General features: G+C 40.1%; 1 protein-coding gene across 1 annotated transcript; it reads left to right on the forward strand.

Moving 5' to 3' along the window:
• The first annotated feature begins 9,793 nt into the window (after positions 1–9,793).
• Positions 9,794–10,177, forward strand: LOC149257094 (uncharacterized). The gene has a single exon (XM_089454766.1). The coding sequence runs from the start codon at positions 9,794–9,796 to the stop codon at positions 10,175–10,177; it is 384 nt and encodes a 127-aa protein (XP_089310892.1).
• Positions 10,178–18,459: the final 8,282 nt, after the last annotated feature.

An 18,459-nucleotide genomic window follows, 5' to 3' on the forward strand; every position in this document is an offset into this window, starting at 1 on the left:
GACTCAAAGGTTCAAATCCAAGCAAGGCATGATTGATAGAAATTAGACAAGTGATGGAACTGTATCATCACTTGATCAATGCCTAAAACCAAATTTTGATGGTCCAAAAGCTTTTCAGTGGGAAGGCGTGATCTAAAATGGATCTTGTATCAAATCTCTAAGTCTAAGTCTTCATATATGTTAACTATCAAAAAACACTATAGCAGAGGAAAACACTACAGAATGGTGGAAACCCAAGTAAAGAGAAGGTTGAATTAACATTGCACCGGAGCCGTCGGATCGGCCAGATCAATGGCCTGGACTAAATCGAGATATCACATCAGGAGAGGCTAGCAGAATATATAAGAGGCAGCCTTATGGGAATTGCAATCACAATCCAGTGACTTAATGTGGACCGTTTTTCAAGAATGCAAATCAACGGTGGAGATTACACTTCACATCGCAGATTTTCCAAAGGGAGGACTAAACCCGCATACCCGAAGACCATGTGATATGAAATTTTCAACTTATCGCGTCACAACATGACAAAGGGAAATGACCCAAAGACTACACAATATGCATGGACACGAGAGGTTTATAAATACGACTTTATATAATTTGATTTCCGTGGTAAACGGTATTTTGGGCAGACTTCAAGCAATAAGTGGTATTGGAGAGGCTCCGCTCGATTCCATACACTGGCCGACACGTAGCATGCCGCAGGAGAGAAAAAACCGCTTTTTTGGGCAAGTAATCTTCATGCATGTAGGCCACCCGAAATGGGTGTTAGCCATCGGATTGGGAGATCGTGGATAAACGGTGCAGATCGAGCAAACTACTTGATGTTTCGGGTTGGATACGAACTGTGGGATTGAAGGCAAATCAATGGTGGGCTTACGACAGTAATAAAAGGTGGACCTAAGAGGATTATAGAGCAGAATTTATATCATTTGAAGTTTGGCTTTGGCATTTCGGTCAGATTTTCCACTGTTTTAGATTATTTCCTGTGTATTTCTATGTGTAAACAGAGAAGTGTGTTCCATGGGTTTTCACATGTGCCAGTGGCCCTTTCTGTTTGTAAACAGGTGGCATCAATGCCTTGAACATTATTATTATGATTGTTTAATTATCAGTAGGGAGAGGAAGGGACAGTGGCCAGGAGCCAGAGAGCCTGAAATGGAGGCAAACAGAAAGCGTTGATAAGATTAGAAAGCCATCCCATAATAGAATAGAGAAGTCAGAGTTTAGAGACCGAGGGGAGACAAAGGGTCGAGGAAACACACAACTACAAATAGTTGCTCAAAAGCACTAATAGGGAGAGTCTATGCACTCTTTAGACTCAAGGTTTTCGAGTGAAATCCCTGTGTAATATCACTTTTGTTGTGTTATGGCCCTGTTTGATCTCACACTTGTAAACTCTACTCTTAAAGACATAATATAGAGGTCAACACTAAAAGCTGGACGAGGAGATGTAGCTAGGAGGTCTAGTGAACTCCTTCACTATTTTTACTACGTTGATGTGTTGAACGGTTATGTTTTCCAATTGTTAAATGTCTGTATTATTCACAATCTTTTCGATTTGTTGCACTAAATAATATAGGCATTCCTACACATGAGTCTATAATACCTTTTCTTCTTGATTTAGTATCCATTTTGATTCAACCATGGAGTTAGAAACACACCATAAATGATAGGTGGTGATGTATGTTCTCGGATCTTCCCCTTCTTTCCCTTCGAACTTCAAGACGTCTGTCAGGATTTTATGCAAGATTGGTGGCCAAAGTAAGTCGTGGTAGATGGGGTCATTTGTGAGTTTGTACAAGTCGGGGATATCAAGCGTTCCCAATAAATGCAAGATGTTTAATGCCCCAAAATCGGACAAGGTGATGGCATATGACTTGAGGATCTTTTCGGTCCTCCCATCGTGTTGTTCCCAATATTATACACAGTTTACGTGGAATAGTAATTTCCTTGGGATACAGTCATGTACTATGGATTTGCATAGCAATTGTCAGACTGGGGATTGGAAGTGCCGCTAGGACAAGGGATGCCCCCCTTGAATCATTTGAGGTTGAGATTCGGGTGCCCATATAGATTTATTGGGACCTTGTTGAGGGTTCCCACTCACCACATAGTTTAATATAGGTCCTTAACTAACATAACTAGGGTTCATGTCGATCAATGAATGTCCCTGCAATCCTATAAATGCAGGAGGAACTATCACGTTCCCGACCGGTATATGCATATTGGGAACTCTGCCCCTAGGCATATGAACCTGGGGGTCAGAACTAAACAATGGATTCCAACCATTGGGGGGGTTGATGGAACCCTTGATAATTGTGCTATATTGAGCATTATAAGGAGTGCTATATGTAGCACTTGTCTAAGGTATGGGGGCTAACACAAAAGGGTCAGAACCTAGAATGTATTGGGTTCCACTCGTGGTGGGTGTCATGATAGGGTTTGAACCTCGGACAAACGAGATAGAAGGGTTTTCCATTATAGGTGTGGTGCTAACAGTTGATTGGGGTGGAGGTGGTGGACCAAATGTGTCCATAAAAGCCCATGACCCATCAATCATCGATGGGACAGGTGGTGCAGGTCCAACAGTAGACATAGGAGGTACAAATGCAATGAAAATCAATAGTGGTCACAACAAATTCGTGATCAGATGATTGTATGGAGGAATGAAACCTTCAGTAAAGAAATATTCTGGTAAGCTTGAATCGTGGGATGTCCAAACTGATTTTGTGTTAGATCTCTGAGAGTGATTACCTGAAGATGGGGAATCTAGTTCACTGGGGCTCGGCAGATCCTCCACAATGAGTGGGGGATACCTAATAACCTTCTAGATTAATATCGAGGGCCAGATGTAGCCACAGTGACTGATAAATTTTATCAATAGATTTTATAGTGATATTTGTTAAAGTCTCGGTGATAACAATCTAGCACTTAAAATATGAAAAATGAACTAAGGAAATCAATCAACAAGTAGAGGGAAATGACCCTGTCTGATAAGCATCGATCTTTGGAGATGAGACCTAGTAGCACAATGAATAATAGAGAGAGTTGGCCAAATGTACAGTTACGATTACTCTTGAGCTTCACCCGAACCTCAGATTAAGGGGCCAAGTACTCTCATGAAGATGAGCACCCTCCCCAAAACCGAAGACAGAGTAGGTTCGTTTGTGTTAGGTACCAGGTGTTATGTTCCTATACCAATTGGTGTCATAATTTTTGAATATATGAGGTCAAAAATGTCATATGTACATACCTTTGATTTCTACAAATGTTTTCCATATTCAAGAAAAAAAAATTAAAAATGTAAAGAGGGTTTGTCCTAAAACAAAAATCAAAGGAAAAAAAATAAAAAGGTCCAAAAAAGATGAAAGAATATGAACCCCAAGGAAAAACAAAAATACCATGAAAGTGTGCAAGTCCAAATGCCACTACTATTTATTTTTTTTGCACAATAATGATTGTGTGCGACTTTTTATTTATGCCACAATCCATGATAACCAAACAGTTTAATCTTGGTTATTCCATGTTTTGAATTTCATGCTTAGAGATAGAGAATAAAATCTGACCAAACTATTTAATCTTGGCAGATAAGTAGATAGGTAGAGGAAATAAAAGGATCTCAACAATTTAATTTGAGCCCTTGGAGGTAATAAGGATAGACTTAGATAGTTTATATTGTAAAAGAAAAGAAAAATGTTTTGATAAGGGTTTTCTAGCTTAAGTACACCCTAATAAAGAGTAGAAAAAATGGTATGATGAGTAGATGGGTAAGTAGTTCCATAGTTGCAGAATTCTGATGAATGATTAGCTAAGATCATATCATTTACTTTCATCATCAAGTTGCTAAAATATGGATGATAATTTAGTGGTTACATAAACTCAAGTGATTATTTTCCCCATTCATTTTACCCTTAATTTTACTAATTTCCCATAAGTAAAGAAAAAAGTACCTAAAACCTTAAGTTAAAGGGGTTCAGAGCATTTATCTGACTTTTGGAGGGACCGGACCCACGACCCAATAACTTATAGGGCCTATGTACTAAAACACATTTACCAACATTCACCCCCTCCATAATTCATTCATTTCATCTAAAAAAATCCCTTTTCCTAAGGTGAAATCGCCATTTGCCTAGGGAAAGTAATCAACACCATACAAGACCCCTTTTTTCCACAAAAACCCACAAATATGCATTTAGCCTAAGTTATAATGTTTAAGTGTGAAAATGTAAATAAATTTCAAACACATTATACTTAGCACAAAATCCATTTTTCCTCTTTCATTTCATATTAAATCCTATTTTAATTATATTTATTAGCTCCCAAAGATAAACCTTTTCCCATATATTTTATTAAAACCCATATGTTAATATCTTTCCCCGAGGTTTGAAACATAAAACTTATTAATAAACCAATTAAAGGGATTAATTAAGTCGATTAGAGACTAATTAATAACCATGACCCACCGCCAAATAAAGAAATTAATTAATTAATCAGTGATTAATTAATAATCTGTCCCCACCAATCAAATCACTCCTGACATCATTAAGCCTCCCTAATCTATAGTTAATTAATCCTTCCACACATTAAAACCCCCTCGGGCCCCTCCATTAAATTTTCGATCAAATCATCACCCCGATCACCGCGTGATCTGACCCCTTCAGATCCAATGGTTGACACTCATATCGGGCGGCCTTCGAAGACTAGCCTTTACCCACCCAATGTAAGTGGTTTCACTGTTCACCCCGTCACTATGTGGCACCCAATGAATGGAATCGGGTGGCCTCCCCCCAAAACCATTTATCCCAAAAAGCAATGCAATGGATTCTGCTTACCACCTCCACTACATGCTAAAATGCCACATCCCCCATTGGCACCAACTATCCTTTTCCCAATGTACTCGCCAAAGTCATTCACTTTATGAATAAAACCAAAAAACTTATATTCTTTTCATTTTATCGTGAAAAAAGAACATTTTGACCTCCATGCAAGCATAAAACACGTGCAACTATCAACCTGCTACCAACCTCCAACTTACTGAACTTGTTGAAATTCTCGACCTCCTTTCAACCGTGTGCACTTCTTGTAAATAATGCACAGTTGCCATTACTCCGTTCAAAATCCAAAACCAGGTATTTACCCCAAATTCAGTGAGAAACCTTGTTTTCTTACCAAACCTGAACTAAATTGCTTCAAATACTAAGTAATTTAGTAAGATAAGTTGCCTGGTGACTTTAGAATACCCTAAAATAGACCATTTTTCCCAATTTCACTGAAACCCTTTGCCCCCATCCTTGATTCCACAAGAACGAATGATGGAAGCCCCAATTGCATTGAATTTCATGCCCATTATGACTCCTCATAGGGATTTAGACAATCTCCCACATTTAGACAAATATTTCCAGATTAACGATACTTCTGTCCAAAAATCCCCTTTGAAACTATTATGCAAGTATAGAGACCAATACCTAAACCATGCATACTAAGTTGGACTTTAGGAATCAATTTTACCCAAGTACCAGTTCCCCAAAGTTCATATCTTCCCAGAGATTGTACATTGCAACCACATGAACTATGATCCCATCCAAAGGGTAGTGAGAACCCCTGACCAGTCTGTTGTATTTACCATCACTATTGAATCCATTAACAAAATGCTACATTTACAACCAAGCCAAAGCATGAATCCTCTTTCCATTGGAGATATGATGAATACATACCCTACACTCACCTCAATCAGACTTGCTTAGTTATACCAGACCTTCATCAGAGAAGAACAATACACCCCAAAGGACTCTCCCCCTTACCTGTGGACTATATTCTCAAACCTTGGCCAAGACATCATAGACATGATATCCAGTGTGTTAGGCTATACTACAAGTGAATTTGTTGATGAAATCATAATATCCTTTATGTCCATTTACTCTCCTGGGCAACCACTAGCCATCATGTTTGACTATGCTAAGTTCATTGCTGATAAAATGCATGATCAATTCATGAGATTGGAAAATGAAAGAGTGGTTAAATACTCCTCAGTTCTATATCATTTATTCTTGTATTACCAAGTTGATAGATTTCCAATCACCCTCCAAATGCTTGATACCAGTGGCAACCCCAGATCAGTGATCTTCCGGATTTCATTAATCCATCAATTTGACTCTCAATATTCTTATATACAAATTTCATAGATCTCTTTGTGTACCCTGTGAAAACTATGCTACTAGGAAGCCCTCCCCCCAGAATCAGTGTAGACATCAGGAGGGTCCTACAGTTGTCTAAGAAATATAAAGTGGAGGATTGGTACTTGAACCAAAATCACACTGAAATCAGAATCTATGGATGTGAGTTGGTTCCCTACGAACTACCTAGATGCCTCCCCATGAGATTGTTTGCTCTGGAGTACTACAGGCAAATGATCAATTCAGATGAGGTGCATTTTGTGAAGGCCGAGAAGAAAGCTGAACTTGGGATAAAAGATCAGCTCGACCCATTTAAATGTAATAGTAGGGAAGCAGGAAAGGATGCAGATGAAATCCTCCAAAGGTTGAGACTGAAACAAAGTTTTATATGGAATTATGAACCCTTAGACTTCATTTGTAATAGGAGACAAGATAATAAATTATCTCGTTACATCCACCATAAAATCCCTGAAATTGAACAGTATGAAAAACAACTTGAATGGGTGGAAAACGATTTGGTAGACCGGGATAGCATAGAAACTAAGTCAATAATGTTTTGATTGATTTACATAGAATAATTGATGAGGATTCATTTGTACAAGTTCCAGAAGAAACTCAATCTCAAAGGAAATCACAGGGACACAATGGGCAGATAGTAGAAGCAGGGCCATCAGAGTGGCCATAAGAATCAGAACAACTTGAGATTTCATAGGAACTTTCTTAACCAGAACAAATCATGAGCAATCCTCCTATTTTGCAGACTCCTCTAAATGAGAAGAGGAACCACAAAAGAGATAGAGAGGAGGACACTCCTTCCAGCAGACTTGTTGCCCAAACCTATGCTAAGAGGCAAAGGTTAAATCCATTTTCGGAACAAGAGTATAGTAAGGAGACAACAGGAACTACAGGTGCATAGAGAATAGAAAGCATGCATACCACTCCTTCAGGAGGCACACAAGAACTTTCCACCTCACATGCTCAAATGTTGGAAAGACAACAAAGCATGGAAGTATCCTCCTTCAGGGCTCCTACTGGCTAGAGCCAAGATACCAAAGAAAAATATAAAGAAATCAAGGCAAGAAATGAAAGGCTAAAGGTACAAAGTTATGCACACTATCTGAAAATGGCTCCAACAAACAAAACAAGGCTAATGTTATCCCTTGATATAAAAGAAGGGAAAAAGCAGATGAGTTTTTTGAAGCCAACCACACAGCAACCCAAATCAATGGCAGATTATCTTAAAACAGATTTTGAGCTACTGGAGGAGGATATCCATCCTATTGACCAAATTGAGTTACATAAGCAAACTGGTGAAATGCTCTACTCCACTTTGACTAACAAAGCAATTGTATCCCACCAACTCTAGAATTCTATGAATAATATATCATCACAATTCCAGTTGGAGAAGGCCTCTTCATAGGCCAAAGAAACCAGAATAAAGTCGTTAGAGAACTTGGTCATAGAATTGGGACATGATCCCAAGGATGTGAAAGCTGCAGAGAAGCTTTCAAGAAGAAAAACGATGACATAGCTGCACTAAAGAAGAAGCTCAAAATTCCTCCTCTACGTCATCCTTAGACAACTGAAGTATTGGAAACATGGATGGAGGAGGAGCCTATGGACCTAGTCCTAAAGCATAATGAACAACTCAAAGAGACCGAGAAGGAGCTAGATACTTTGATATAGTCCAAACAGAGTGAGTTCGCCACCACTCCTCATACTGTAATTCCTACAGTTTCCAGAGCATTACCCTCCACCTTGGCTGCTGCCTTGGCACCCACACTTCCACCAGCTACATCTTTGCCAGTAACAGGTACATTTGTAGGCATAGGTACATCAACAAGCACAGTGACACCAATAGAAAAGACTACTGAATTGATCAAGGCCATGGAATAAATGAGTATCTAGGCCACTGAGCTTAAGAAATTGAGAGAACAATTGTCAAGTTTAGAGACCAATTGTGAACTTACACAAATATAGCAGAAGAAGCTCAAAAGAACCAAGGGATGATATAAAGGATAAAAGTCCTTGAAAAGGACTTGACATTACAAGAGCCACTAGGAGACATGAAAGAAATTCTTTGTACCAACATCATTGATTCCATCAATGATGTTTGGCCTTCTATTTAGGTTATTTGTGAATAGACTGAATTAGTCAAAGTAGCCACAGAAGCAATCCACAAGACAATGGAAGAATTGGGAGATAAACCTGAAGAAGCCAATCAATTGATCACCTTTTTGAATAGTAGAAACAAGTACCAGCTAGATGAACTAGAAATTAAGGATAGAACAACAACCATCATTGAAATAAAGAAAGTTCTTACCAAGAGGAACCTGATGCTGAATTTGGAGAAAAGATGTCAGAGCATCTAAGCAGAAATTGACAGTTTTATGACAAAGTATGGCATCTTAAGAGAAAATGACTTCCCAATCCTATAGTAATAAATGACAAGTTGATGACCCAGGAGCATTATATTGAAATATTAAACAAGCTGGCCAAAAACCAAGCTAGTACTTTAGGGGTGAAATATTTTCTTACTAGAAAAGTACTATATGATGGTCTTGAGAATCTATTTTACATAGAACATGAAGTGAAGCACTTATTTACCAGCAGGCCAAATTTTTCCAAGTATATAGAATCTGACAAGATATACAAGAAAATGATAAGGATGAAATTACTTGACAGCGAATGGTGGACAAAACGTACAGATTTACTATAAAGTTACTGCAGTAAATCTATACGGTAAAACATGGCTGCCAGGTGAAACAGGTAAAGAGTATCAGTAGGTAGAAGATAGAAATCGATTCCAGCACATAACTAGAAAGCCATTGAAAGAGCCAAATCCAAATTACAATAGCTAGCACAGTCACAATAAAAGGGATAGCAAGAAGACAGTTCTCCATCTGTCTCTATCCTCGTGTTGAAGATATTTTTAGTTTCCTAGAATAATTCTCATATCGTTATGAGATATTTTGTATCAATTTTTTTATAAATACTTCACAAATTGAAGTAATTAGTGTAGATTAAAATACATTTCTGTAGACATTTTATTTTGAGCCAAGGAGCTATTGTACTCGAGACTGGACTGGTTTTGCTGGAAATGAAATAAAGCTAAGGACATTTCACTAGATTCTTGTGCATAGTTGGAACAAATAACTATTATCTCTTCATGTTTAAATATTGTATTCTCTTCATGTTATGAATATTCATATGTGTTTCACAAAGAATTACCTAAGCGGTGAGACGAGGCGCTCTGCAACTTGATTTAGGGTTTCAACAAATACCTGCTACGGCAGGCCCTCCTGACAACGATCGTCTTCTGCAGAACACGGAAGATTCTTAGGTTCCAATCCATGGGTTTTGGCTGAAGGAAAACATGAACCCCCCTCAGGGGGAAGGAGGGGCACCTCCTCCAACAAACGACAACCAAAAGAGCCGGATCGAGGACTCAGACAGTGAAAACGGGCACAATGATAGAAACGCTGCCAGCAGCCAGCAGGCAAATACTGAACAAGCACAGAAAGATAAGCCTAAAGTCAGTTCTTCCACATGCAAGCCAGTCACCACGCATAGGCCAAAAGTAGTTACCCAGCCATCGCATCAATGCCAGAATAGAGTATATGAGAGATCATGCCCTCATTGGCAAATTCATTGGAATATGGCCAAATGAGAAAGCGTTAAGAGCTTGGATTAATGTCAAATGGCATCCAAAAGGACATATAACTTTGCATCTAGGGCCTAAAGGGTTTTTTACTGCAGTATTCAACTGCCTGGAAGACAGAAACAGAGTTTTAGATGGAGGGCCTTACTTCTTTAACTCTGCGGGACTGTTTCTCAAAGGATGGATCGAACGTTTTAATCCAGATAAGGAAGACTTAAGATGCGCGCCGGTGTGGATCAGGCTATATTCTCTGCCATTGGAATACTGGGAAGAGGAATCCCTCAATGTGATTGGTAATGTTCTAGGAGAGTTTGTCAAGGTAGCAGAGGAAAAAAAGTCATAGAGATACACCTCATATGCCCGAATCTGTGTCTACATGGACCTCAAACAAGCTCTGCCTGATACGGTAAGTCTTTTTCATGAAGATGTTGAATGGATACAGTTGATTGATTATGAGCATGTACCCTTTAGGTGCAGGAAATGTCATGATTTAGGACACCTCTATAGAGACTGTCCATTGAATAGTAAGCCCTCATTTCAAATGGATTCGGAAAATCCAACGCTGGATGGTTTCACTAAAGTGCTGAATCGCAGAAGAGGAAATAAAAAAACAGCAGCCTCTACAAAGATTACTCCGGCTGACCCATCAAAACCCTCGACAAGCAATAGCTTTGCAGCCTTAGCCAATGAAGACATGCAGGATCCAGATAACACACCCTCCAATGAAAAAGAAACCAGTCAGGAAAAGATTAAAGGATCTCAATCGAAAACAGGGGAAAAGGTAGCAGAAAAATCGGATAATCATCTTAAAACTGCTTCAAAAACCTGGAGCTTCCTTGGAATGGATATAGATGGTACCAATCCCAATATAGAAGACGAGAAGGAAAGCGATGGAAACTTTCAAGAACCTCAGATCATGGAGGAGGACACAGAATCTATAGATATTGGCGAGCTGGATATTCTAGGCCTAGAACAAGCCTGTAAAACGGGAAACTTCGACATAATACCTGATCAACAAGTGGATAATCTAGTGGAAGTCCTCAATAGAGCCCAAAAAAAATACTCATTAGGGGTTCAAATTGGTAGCCAATGGGATGGGAAATTCATCACCAAAGACAGTAAAAAACGGGGAAGGAAAACCACTCTGGAAAGAACCATCAAGATAGGAGAAGTGTTGGTAGAATCAGGCCGATATGCCAAGTTAACCAAGTACTTCAATTCCAACCCCAAACCTTCTCAACGAAGTTGATCTCATGGAATATTAGGGGGCTCAATAGCCCAAGAAAAGGAAGATTACTAAAAAACATGCTCATGGAGGAAAAACCTACCATTCTCTTTCTGCAAGAAACAAAATGTAACTCGACAGTCTTGGAAAAAATAGTAGCAAAGGCCTGGCCAGGAGGGTTAGTAACAGTTGTTGATGCTCAGGGTGCGTCGGGAGGACTTGCAGTGCTCTGGGATGCGCGAGTGATTCAACTGGACAACACACATGCAAATAAAAAGTTCATTCAAGCTATATTTCACATAATTGGCGCCAATATCTACTGCCATATGAAAAATGTGTATTTCCCTCAGGAAACCCTGCACAAAGTTGAAATTCTGGACACCTTGACGCAGCTGAACACAGAGAGGATGCACCCGTTATGGATATCCGGAGGTGACTTTAATATGATAGCAACAATGGAGGAAAAAAAGGGAGGCAGATGCAAAATCAATAGAGATGGATCCATATTAAAAGACTTCATTCATAACAACTAGCTGATTGATCTCTCTTCAAATAACGGCCTATTCACTTGGAACAACAAGAGGGCAGAACCAATGCAAATAGCCTCTCGTCTTGATAGATTTCTGATACAAGATAATGCAACTCACTTAGGAGAAGAATTCATTGCCTCTATCCTTCCTGTCTCAGGCTCTGATCATTGGCCAATAGCCCTCCATTGGAATCGACCCAGCTGCAGTATTAGGTGCCCCTTCCGGTTTGAGGCTTTTTGGTTATCTCATCCTGAATTTAATGAATTTGTCAGAGCATCTTGGCTAAAGTTCAATCCCACGGATGGCACAAAAATGTTTATGTTCCAACTGAAGCTGAAATATCTCAAAGGGGAAATTAAACACTAGAACCAATCCATTTTTGGCAACATCTTTAAATCTCAGGAAACCCTCAATCAAGAAATGAAAATCATTCAGCAAAGTATCATCACAGAAGGATGCTCTGAAGAGCTAGCGAAAAAGAGCAGTACATAGAAAATCAAATCCTTGAAAGAGCTTTATAGGAGGAAACTCTCTGGAGGCAAAAATCAAGAGTTAGGTGGCTGAAGGATGGTGAAAAGAATACGAAATTCTTTCACAAAACTACGGTGCAAAGAAGAATGAACAATCAAATTTCCCATATCAAAACTGAACAAGGAAGTAAAATTGAAACCCATGAAGGCATTGAACAGGAATTCCTCAATTACTTCAAAAAGGTGAATCAAGAACCTAACATAGACCGAACAGAGGCCATTGATAAATTCATCAGACATATTCCCAAACTAATCACTAAGGATCATAATCTTCTCCTTCTCAAGCCCACAAGCCTTCAAGAGGTTGAGACTGTTGTGCATCAGCTAAAAGCAGGGAAAGTGTCGGGACCAGATGGATTCACCTCAAACTTTTTTCACCATTTCTGGGATTTAATAAAATGGGAAGTCTGGCAGGTCGTGGAAGAATCACATACTTTGAGATGGATGTATCCAGGTCTGAATGCAACATTTATTGCATTAATCCCCAAAGCAGAGGAATCCAATACTCCGGACAAATACAGACCGATTGCTCTATGCAACATCATATACAAAATTGTCTCCAAGGTTATAGCTTCCAGATTGAAGCCTTTGCTTCCCCTTATCATCTCTCCAGAACAATCTGGATATGTAGAAGGATGGAAGATCACGGATGGAATTATTTTAACTCATGAAATAATCCACTCCCTCAAGCATTAAAAAAAACCAGGTATGTTACTCAAAATTGACTTATCTAAGGCTTTTGATAGTCTAAGTTGGACTTATACTCAAAAAATCCTTAATGCCTTTGGTTTTGCCCCTTCCTAGGTTAGATGGGTCAGTAATCTTTTATCCTCCTCATTCTTCTCTATTCTCATCAATGGCATCCCATCACCCACATTCCATCCCTCTAGGGGTATCAGACAGGGACACCCGATCTCGCCTTTTCTGTTTGTCATCTTAGCTGAAGGACTAGGACGCAGCATCAAATCGGCTCTCCTCTCTCAAAGCCTCAAAGGTCTCGCTTTTCACCATGCTCCCTCCTATTCTCACCAGCAATTCAGGGATGATAATATGCTTTTTGGTCATCCTTCTGTTCAAGAAGCTCGTACCTTCAAATCCATTCTTTCAAACTTCTCTGATGCTTCAGGAGCCCTCATTAACAAGGTCAAGTCTTAGATATTCTTCTTTAGTACCCCTTCTCCCACCCAAAGAGCCATTGCCCGCATTCTAGGCTTCACCATTGCATCCCTTCCTTCTAAGTATCTGGGCACTCCCTTAATTGTCTCTGCTCTCAAGCATTCCTCATGGAAAGACCTTTTAGAAAAGCTTGAAGCTAGATTGTTCCTATGGACCCACAAAGCTTTTAATATGGCCAACAGGTGCTCATTAAAGTTGTTCTTCATTCCATGCCTCTTTACTTTTTTTCTATTCTAGCTGCACCTAAGTGGGTTCTTAAAGAAATAAAGCAGCTTCAGCGCAACTTCTTATGGGGTAATTCAGGTCCAAATCGAAAGTGGGCTCTGGTCAAATGGGAGAATGTCTGTCTCCCAAAGAAAGCTGGAGGTATTGGGTTAAGAGACCCAGAACACAGTAATATGGTAATGGGTGCCAAAATTTGGTGGAGATGGCTCTCAAATCCCAGCACTCCTTGGGCCTCCCTATGGACAGCGAAATATGCAAGCAATACACCCATAGAGGATAGAATCAGAATGTCAGAAGTAAGTAAAGGTTCAGTCATCTGGAACTCAGCCATTCAACACCGAAATCTAATACAAAAGCATAGCTTCTGGGATGTGAAGGATGGCAACACAGCACGGTTTTGGGAAGACTCATGGCAGCAGCTTCAAAATCTCAGAGACACTCTCTCCAACCTTCTAGAACAAGATATAAATCAGTACAATAAGGTGAGTCAATTTTGGGACTCACTCTCCACACAAGAATATAGAAAGTAGAAAGAAGCTAGTCAAATAATACCGCACAGCACGGAGCAAATTCAACTCTCTCTTTCCTCAAAACTTCAAAAACGAAAAATCCTATCATCGGCAGGAATGGATATTCTCAGGTGGGGATACAAGGAGAAGGGCACTTTCACCACCAGAGAAGTATACAAAGTCATTATCAAAGATAGGATAATAAGAGATAATTTATGGGATAAGATTTGGAATTCATATATCTGGCCGAAGGTGTCTACTTTTCTGTGGCTTCTGTCTCATAACAAGATTCTCACATGGGACAACCTTAGGAAAAGGAATTTCTCTGGGCCCTCCATATGTCCTAACTGCAAACAGGAAGAGGAATCAGTATTACATCTAATGCAAACATGTCAGCTAGGAAGGAAATTGTGGGAAAAGGTTACATTCCGCTGTCAAAAGGAAGGCAGAGTGCATGGGGACATTAAAGGCACTCTTCACACTTGGAGCCAAGAGCCATATCAAAGCAGACTCTTAAACAAACTGTGGCAGCTTATTCCTGGTTTACTAATGTGGAATATATGGAATGAGAGAAACAGAAGAATCTTCAAATATCAATCACTATCTATTGAGCAGATATGGACTGGATTACACCAAAATATTAAAGAAACCCTGTCTATTAAAGCCTGGTCCCAAGAAGATTTCCCGTCAATCCCGCAAGAACAAACTATCTGGGAAAACTGGAAGATTCAATTAGATCATCCACTCTCTTCTATTAAAAATTCCATAAGATATCATAATCCTCCAGGAAGTTGGACTCCGCCGCCGATAAATATGTTTCAGCTTAACTTTGACAGAGCTTCGAGGGGTAATCTTGGGAAAGCAGGATTTGGTGAAGCCTTCAGAAATCATCAGGGCACTCCCCTTCTAACATTTTTTGGCTCAAAAGGTTGGAACACCAACAATGCAGCGGAATTGGAAGGATTATGGAGAGGGCTTAATCCTGCACAAGACAGAGGTTTCTTTCCTCTAATTGTTGAAGGGGACTGACAAATTATCATCGATATGGCCTCAAAACTTATGCAAGGATCCCCCATTCATAAAGTCAGCAGCAGTTGGAGAATGGCTCCAAGACTTGAGCTTCTAAACCAATGGCTTTCTCATCACCAAGCAATCTCCTTCAAACACATCAGACGGGAAGGGAACAAGTTGGCGGACTTTCTTGCTAATTTAGGAGTGGACACCGAAATGGATTTCTTCGAAGGCCCTCTCTCCAGCATAGCCTCAGAGAACCAACTCTCCGACTTTCATACCATTGTAAAAAATGACATGTATCTGAAGGAAGATACACCCCCGGATGCGGGTGTATTTACTGCGTGTTAAACATAATGCATGCGAAAGCGGCAGCTGTCCACACACTTGGACGGATCCAGCAGTTTACAGAATGTGAAATTGAGGCTCTGGTCACAGCATTTATGGTTCATTCGATTCGAGATCTTCAGACAAGTGATTTATTCATGGCGTGCTCTCTGATGTTTTCAGCGGACATCTGCAATCCGGTTTTCCTCTGCTCGTTATGCTTTCAACACCCCTGTGTGGCTCAGGGTGTATGGAAGCCCCTCTGGTTTCTTAACCTGGTTTATTCTGCCTGTGTCTGGTCTATTTATTTGGTTTATTCCGCCTGTGTCTGGTCTACTCACTGGGTTTATTCTGCCTGTGCCTGGTTTCTTAACCTGGTCTATTCCACCTGTGGCGAGTATAGTAATTTGGTTTATCACGCAGGTGTCTGGTCCATTAACTGGGTTCATTCTGCCTGTGTCTGCTCGCCTTCCCCCCTCGCTTCGGTCTTCCTATTTACCCAAGTTGCCTGCGCACCCTGCAATGGCTCGTTGACGCGGCGTCCCTCGGCGTGGAAGCAATTCTGGTTCTCATGGAGTTTCTCGGGGTCGTGGTGGCTCTGCCCCTCAAAGCATCACTTCTTTAGCCTCTGCCTCTCCATCCTCTCCGCCCTCTGATCATTCTCGGCCCTCTCTGAACAGTTCCTTTCAAACTACCCGGTTCAAGTTCAGAAGTAGGCTCAATAAGCCTCTAATCTCAACCACTATCATTGTTATCTTCTCGGAGGAGGAAGATGAGCTTATGAGCTCGGATGACACCTCCAGGGCTCAGTCTCAGTCTTAAGATATGAGCGACTTTTAGGGTGGCATGGCTGGAGTAGTCCTTAATGACACTTCCATGCAGCACGAGGATGGCCTTCAGGAAGATCCTCAAACCCAGCCCGTTTCACCACAAGGGCAAATTCTTGCTTGTGAACCAGCGCGCATTTCTGGAAGCGTTCTGAATCTTGTTATTCCTCCAGAAGGTAGTATGATGGGAGCTGAAGACAATGAAATGGTGACCTGGATTGGCTCCCCCAACCAGGCAAACGTGGACGCGACAGGCTCTCCTCCGCAGGTTTAAAGACTTCTGGCTCAAATGCCATGACAACAATCCCTCTTCTGATCTCTGGTACTCGTGTTATGTTTCCATGGTTCTTTCTGTGCATGTGTCTGGCTTCTTTTGATATCAGCATGAAATACTACAGTCTTCAGGTCAAAAGTCTGGTTTTGGATCTTTTTGTAATAATAGTTTTAAAGGATAGTATTTTTGTAAGTGATCAGCTACCTCTGAAGCATAGATCACCTATAGGACAGTCTAGCTTTTTGTCTCTCAAGCTCACTACAATTCTCGATTCTAAAACTCTCAATTTTGTAAAAGGAATGAAGCTTGCTATCTGCAAAAGTCTTTTTGGCGATGGGAAGGCTACGACCCCCTCAGAGGTTTAATCCTCTCTGTAAATATTTTTATCTTCTTAATAGAATAGTCTTTATCCAGAAAATATATATATATATCTATACCTATATATATATATATATATATATTCATATGTGTTTCTTATCAAATCTGTAAAGTAAACAAGGAATGATATCTCAGAATTAGCTTAAATGCCCTTTGTTTTAACTGTTTACTTTCTACATGTTTTCTACTAAGCTATCTTTGCATGGGAATTCTTAATTCCTCCCTTACTTCTGTAGTTTACCCCCCCTTTTGGTCCATAGTAAAGGATTCTTCATTACCCTTTGCTACTGATCATCCTTCCTTTCTTCATCTTAATCTAGGTTAAGGATCCTTCATTTCCCTCTGCCTTGGTTAGGATTACTTCATCCATTTAAACCTGCAGATTTTTTTTTTGTGCTAGCTTTCCCTATGGACTCTTACTTGAGTGATAGATCAGATCTAGTTAAGCCTTTCTAGATTGACTCCATAGTCCAATGGCCTGAATATTTGCTCTGCCCATCTGTTCTCTTAATTCCACCATCCAATTAAAAAAAAACAATCATGAACACTAAGGGCTAGCCTGAAATCTTATTCAAAAGAAAATTAAATTATGAAGAGAGAGCCCTCTCTGGACTTTGGTTGGCTAGAACCTAAGTCTAAACGATTAGGTTTGTGGTTACCTCAGACTATTCCTTCTTTGATAACTTCTAAGGAAAAAATCTGAGTGATAACATAGTGGCGACTCCACTGGGGATTCAAAACCCTCAGTCTTAATAAACCTTTGAGAAATTCAAATTTTTATTCTTAAGCCTCTTAAAGGATTGTTAGAATTTATTTCAAAAAAGTTCATAGAAAGGAAAATTAATCATAAAAAACTCAAAATCTGGCTTCAGGGATAACTCACTATATCAGGGCCAACCTTGATCCAAATCCTCCCACTGTATTTGACAATCCAAATGTAGGAATTTACAGGGTAAGTTCCTCAGAAAGAACACCAAAAGGACACCGCTCACAACCAGATCTAAAATCAATACACTAGTATTTTTGACGTGGTTAAAACCCTCAAAGTGCAAGGAGGGAAACAGTCCACGGCCCGTCCCAACGTGGGTACTACAGGAAATTTATTAATCAAAGAATGAAAATTTACATAAGCTTCTCTCATGCACGGATTACCCGAACAATGACCCTCCATGCGCTTTAAATAGAACTCATGGACCAATCGGGTGTCAAGCCACGGATCAAGTGTCGGTAATACCGAGGTGAGAGTGAACCGTCGGATCACTACATATCGTGACCGTCGGATTGTAAGTTACAAAATGTACAACGGTAAAGAAACACACTTTACCTAACTCTAACCTAACTCTATACTAGACCAAGTTGAACTTAACTATATCCTATGTGTCGGAATATCCTAACATCCCCCCTTAAGAACAACTTGGGATAGGATTGAAGGATTTACAAATATGACACAATAGGAGAAGGAAGGAGGCACTAGAGCCTATCCCCCCTTAGTGACAACTTCCTGAACTCCAAGCATATATCGAAGTTTAGTGAACTTCGCCTCTGTGAGAGCCTTTGTGAAGATGTCTGCAACCTGATCATCTTTTGGACAATATTGCACTTCAAGAACATGG

This window comes from Pinus tabuliformis, chromosome 6, assembly GCF_031772625.1.
Source record: "Pinus tabuliformis cultivar Carrire ecotype Pingquan chromosome 6, CPIR1, whole genome shotgun sequence".
NCBI classification, from domain to species: domain Eukaryota; kingdom Viridiplantae; phylum Streptophyta; class Pinopsida; order Pinales; family Pinaceae; genus Pinus; species Pinus tabuliformis.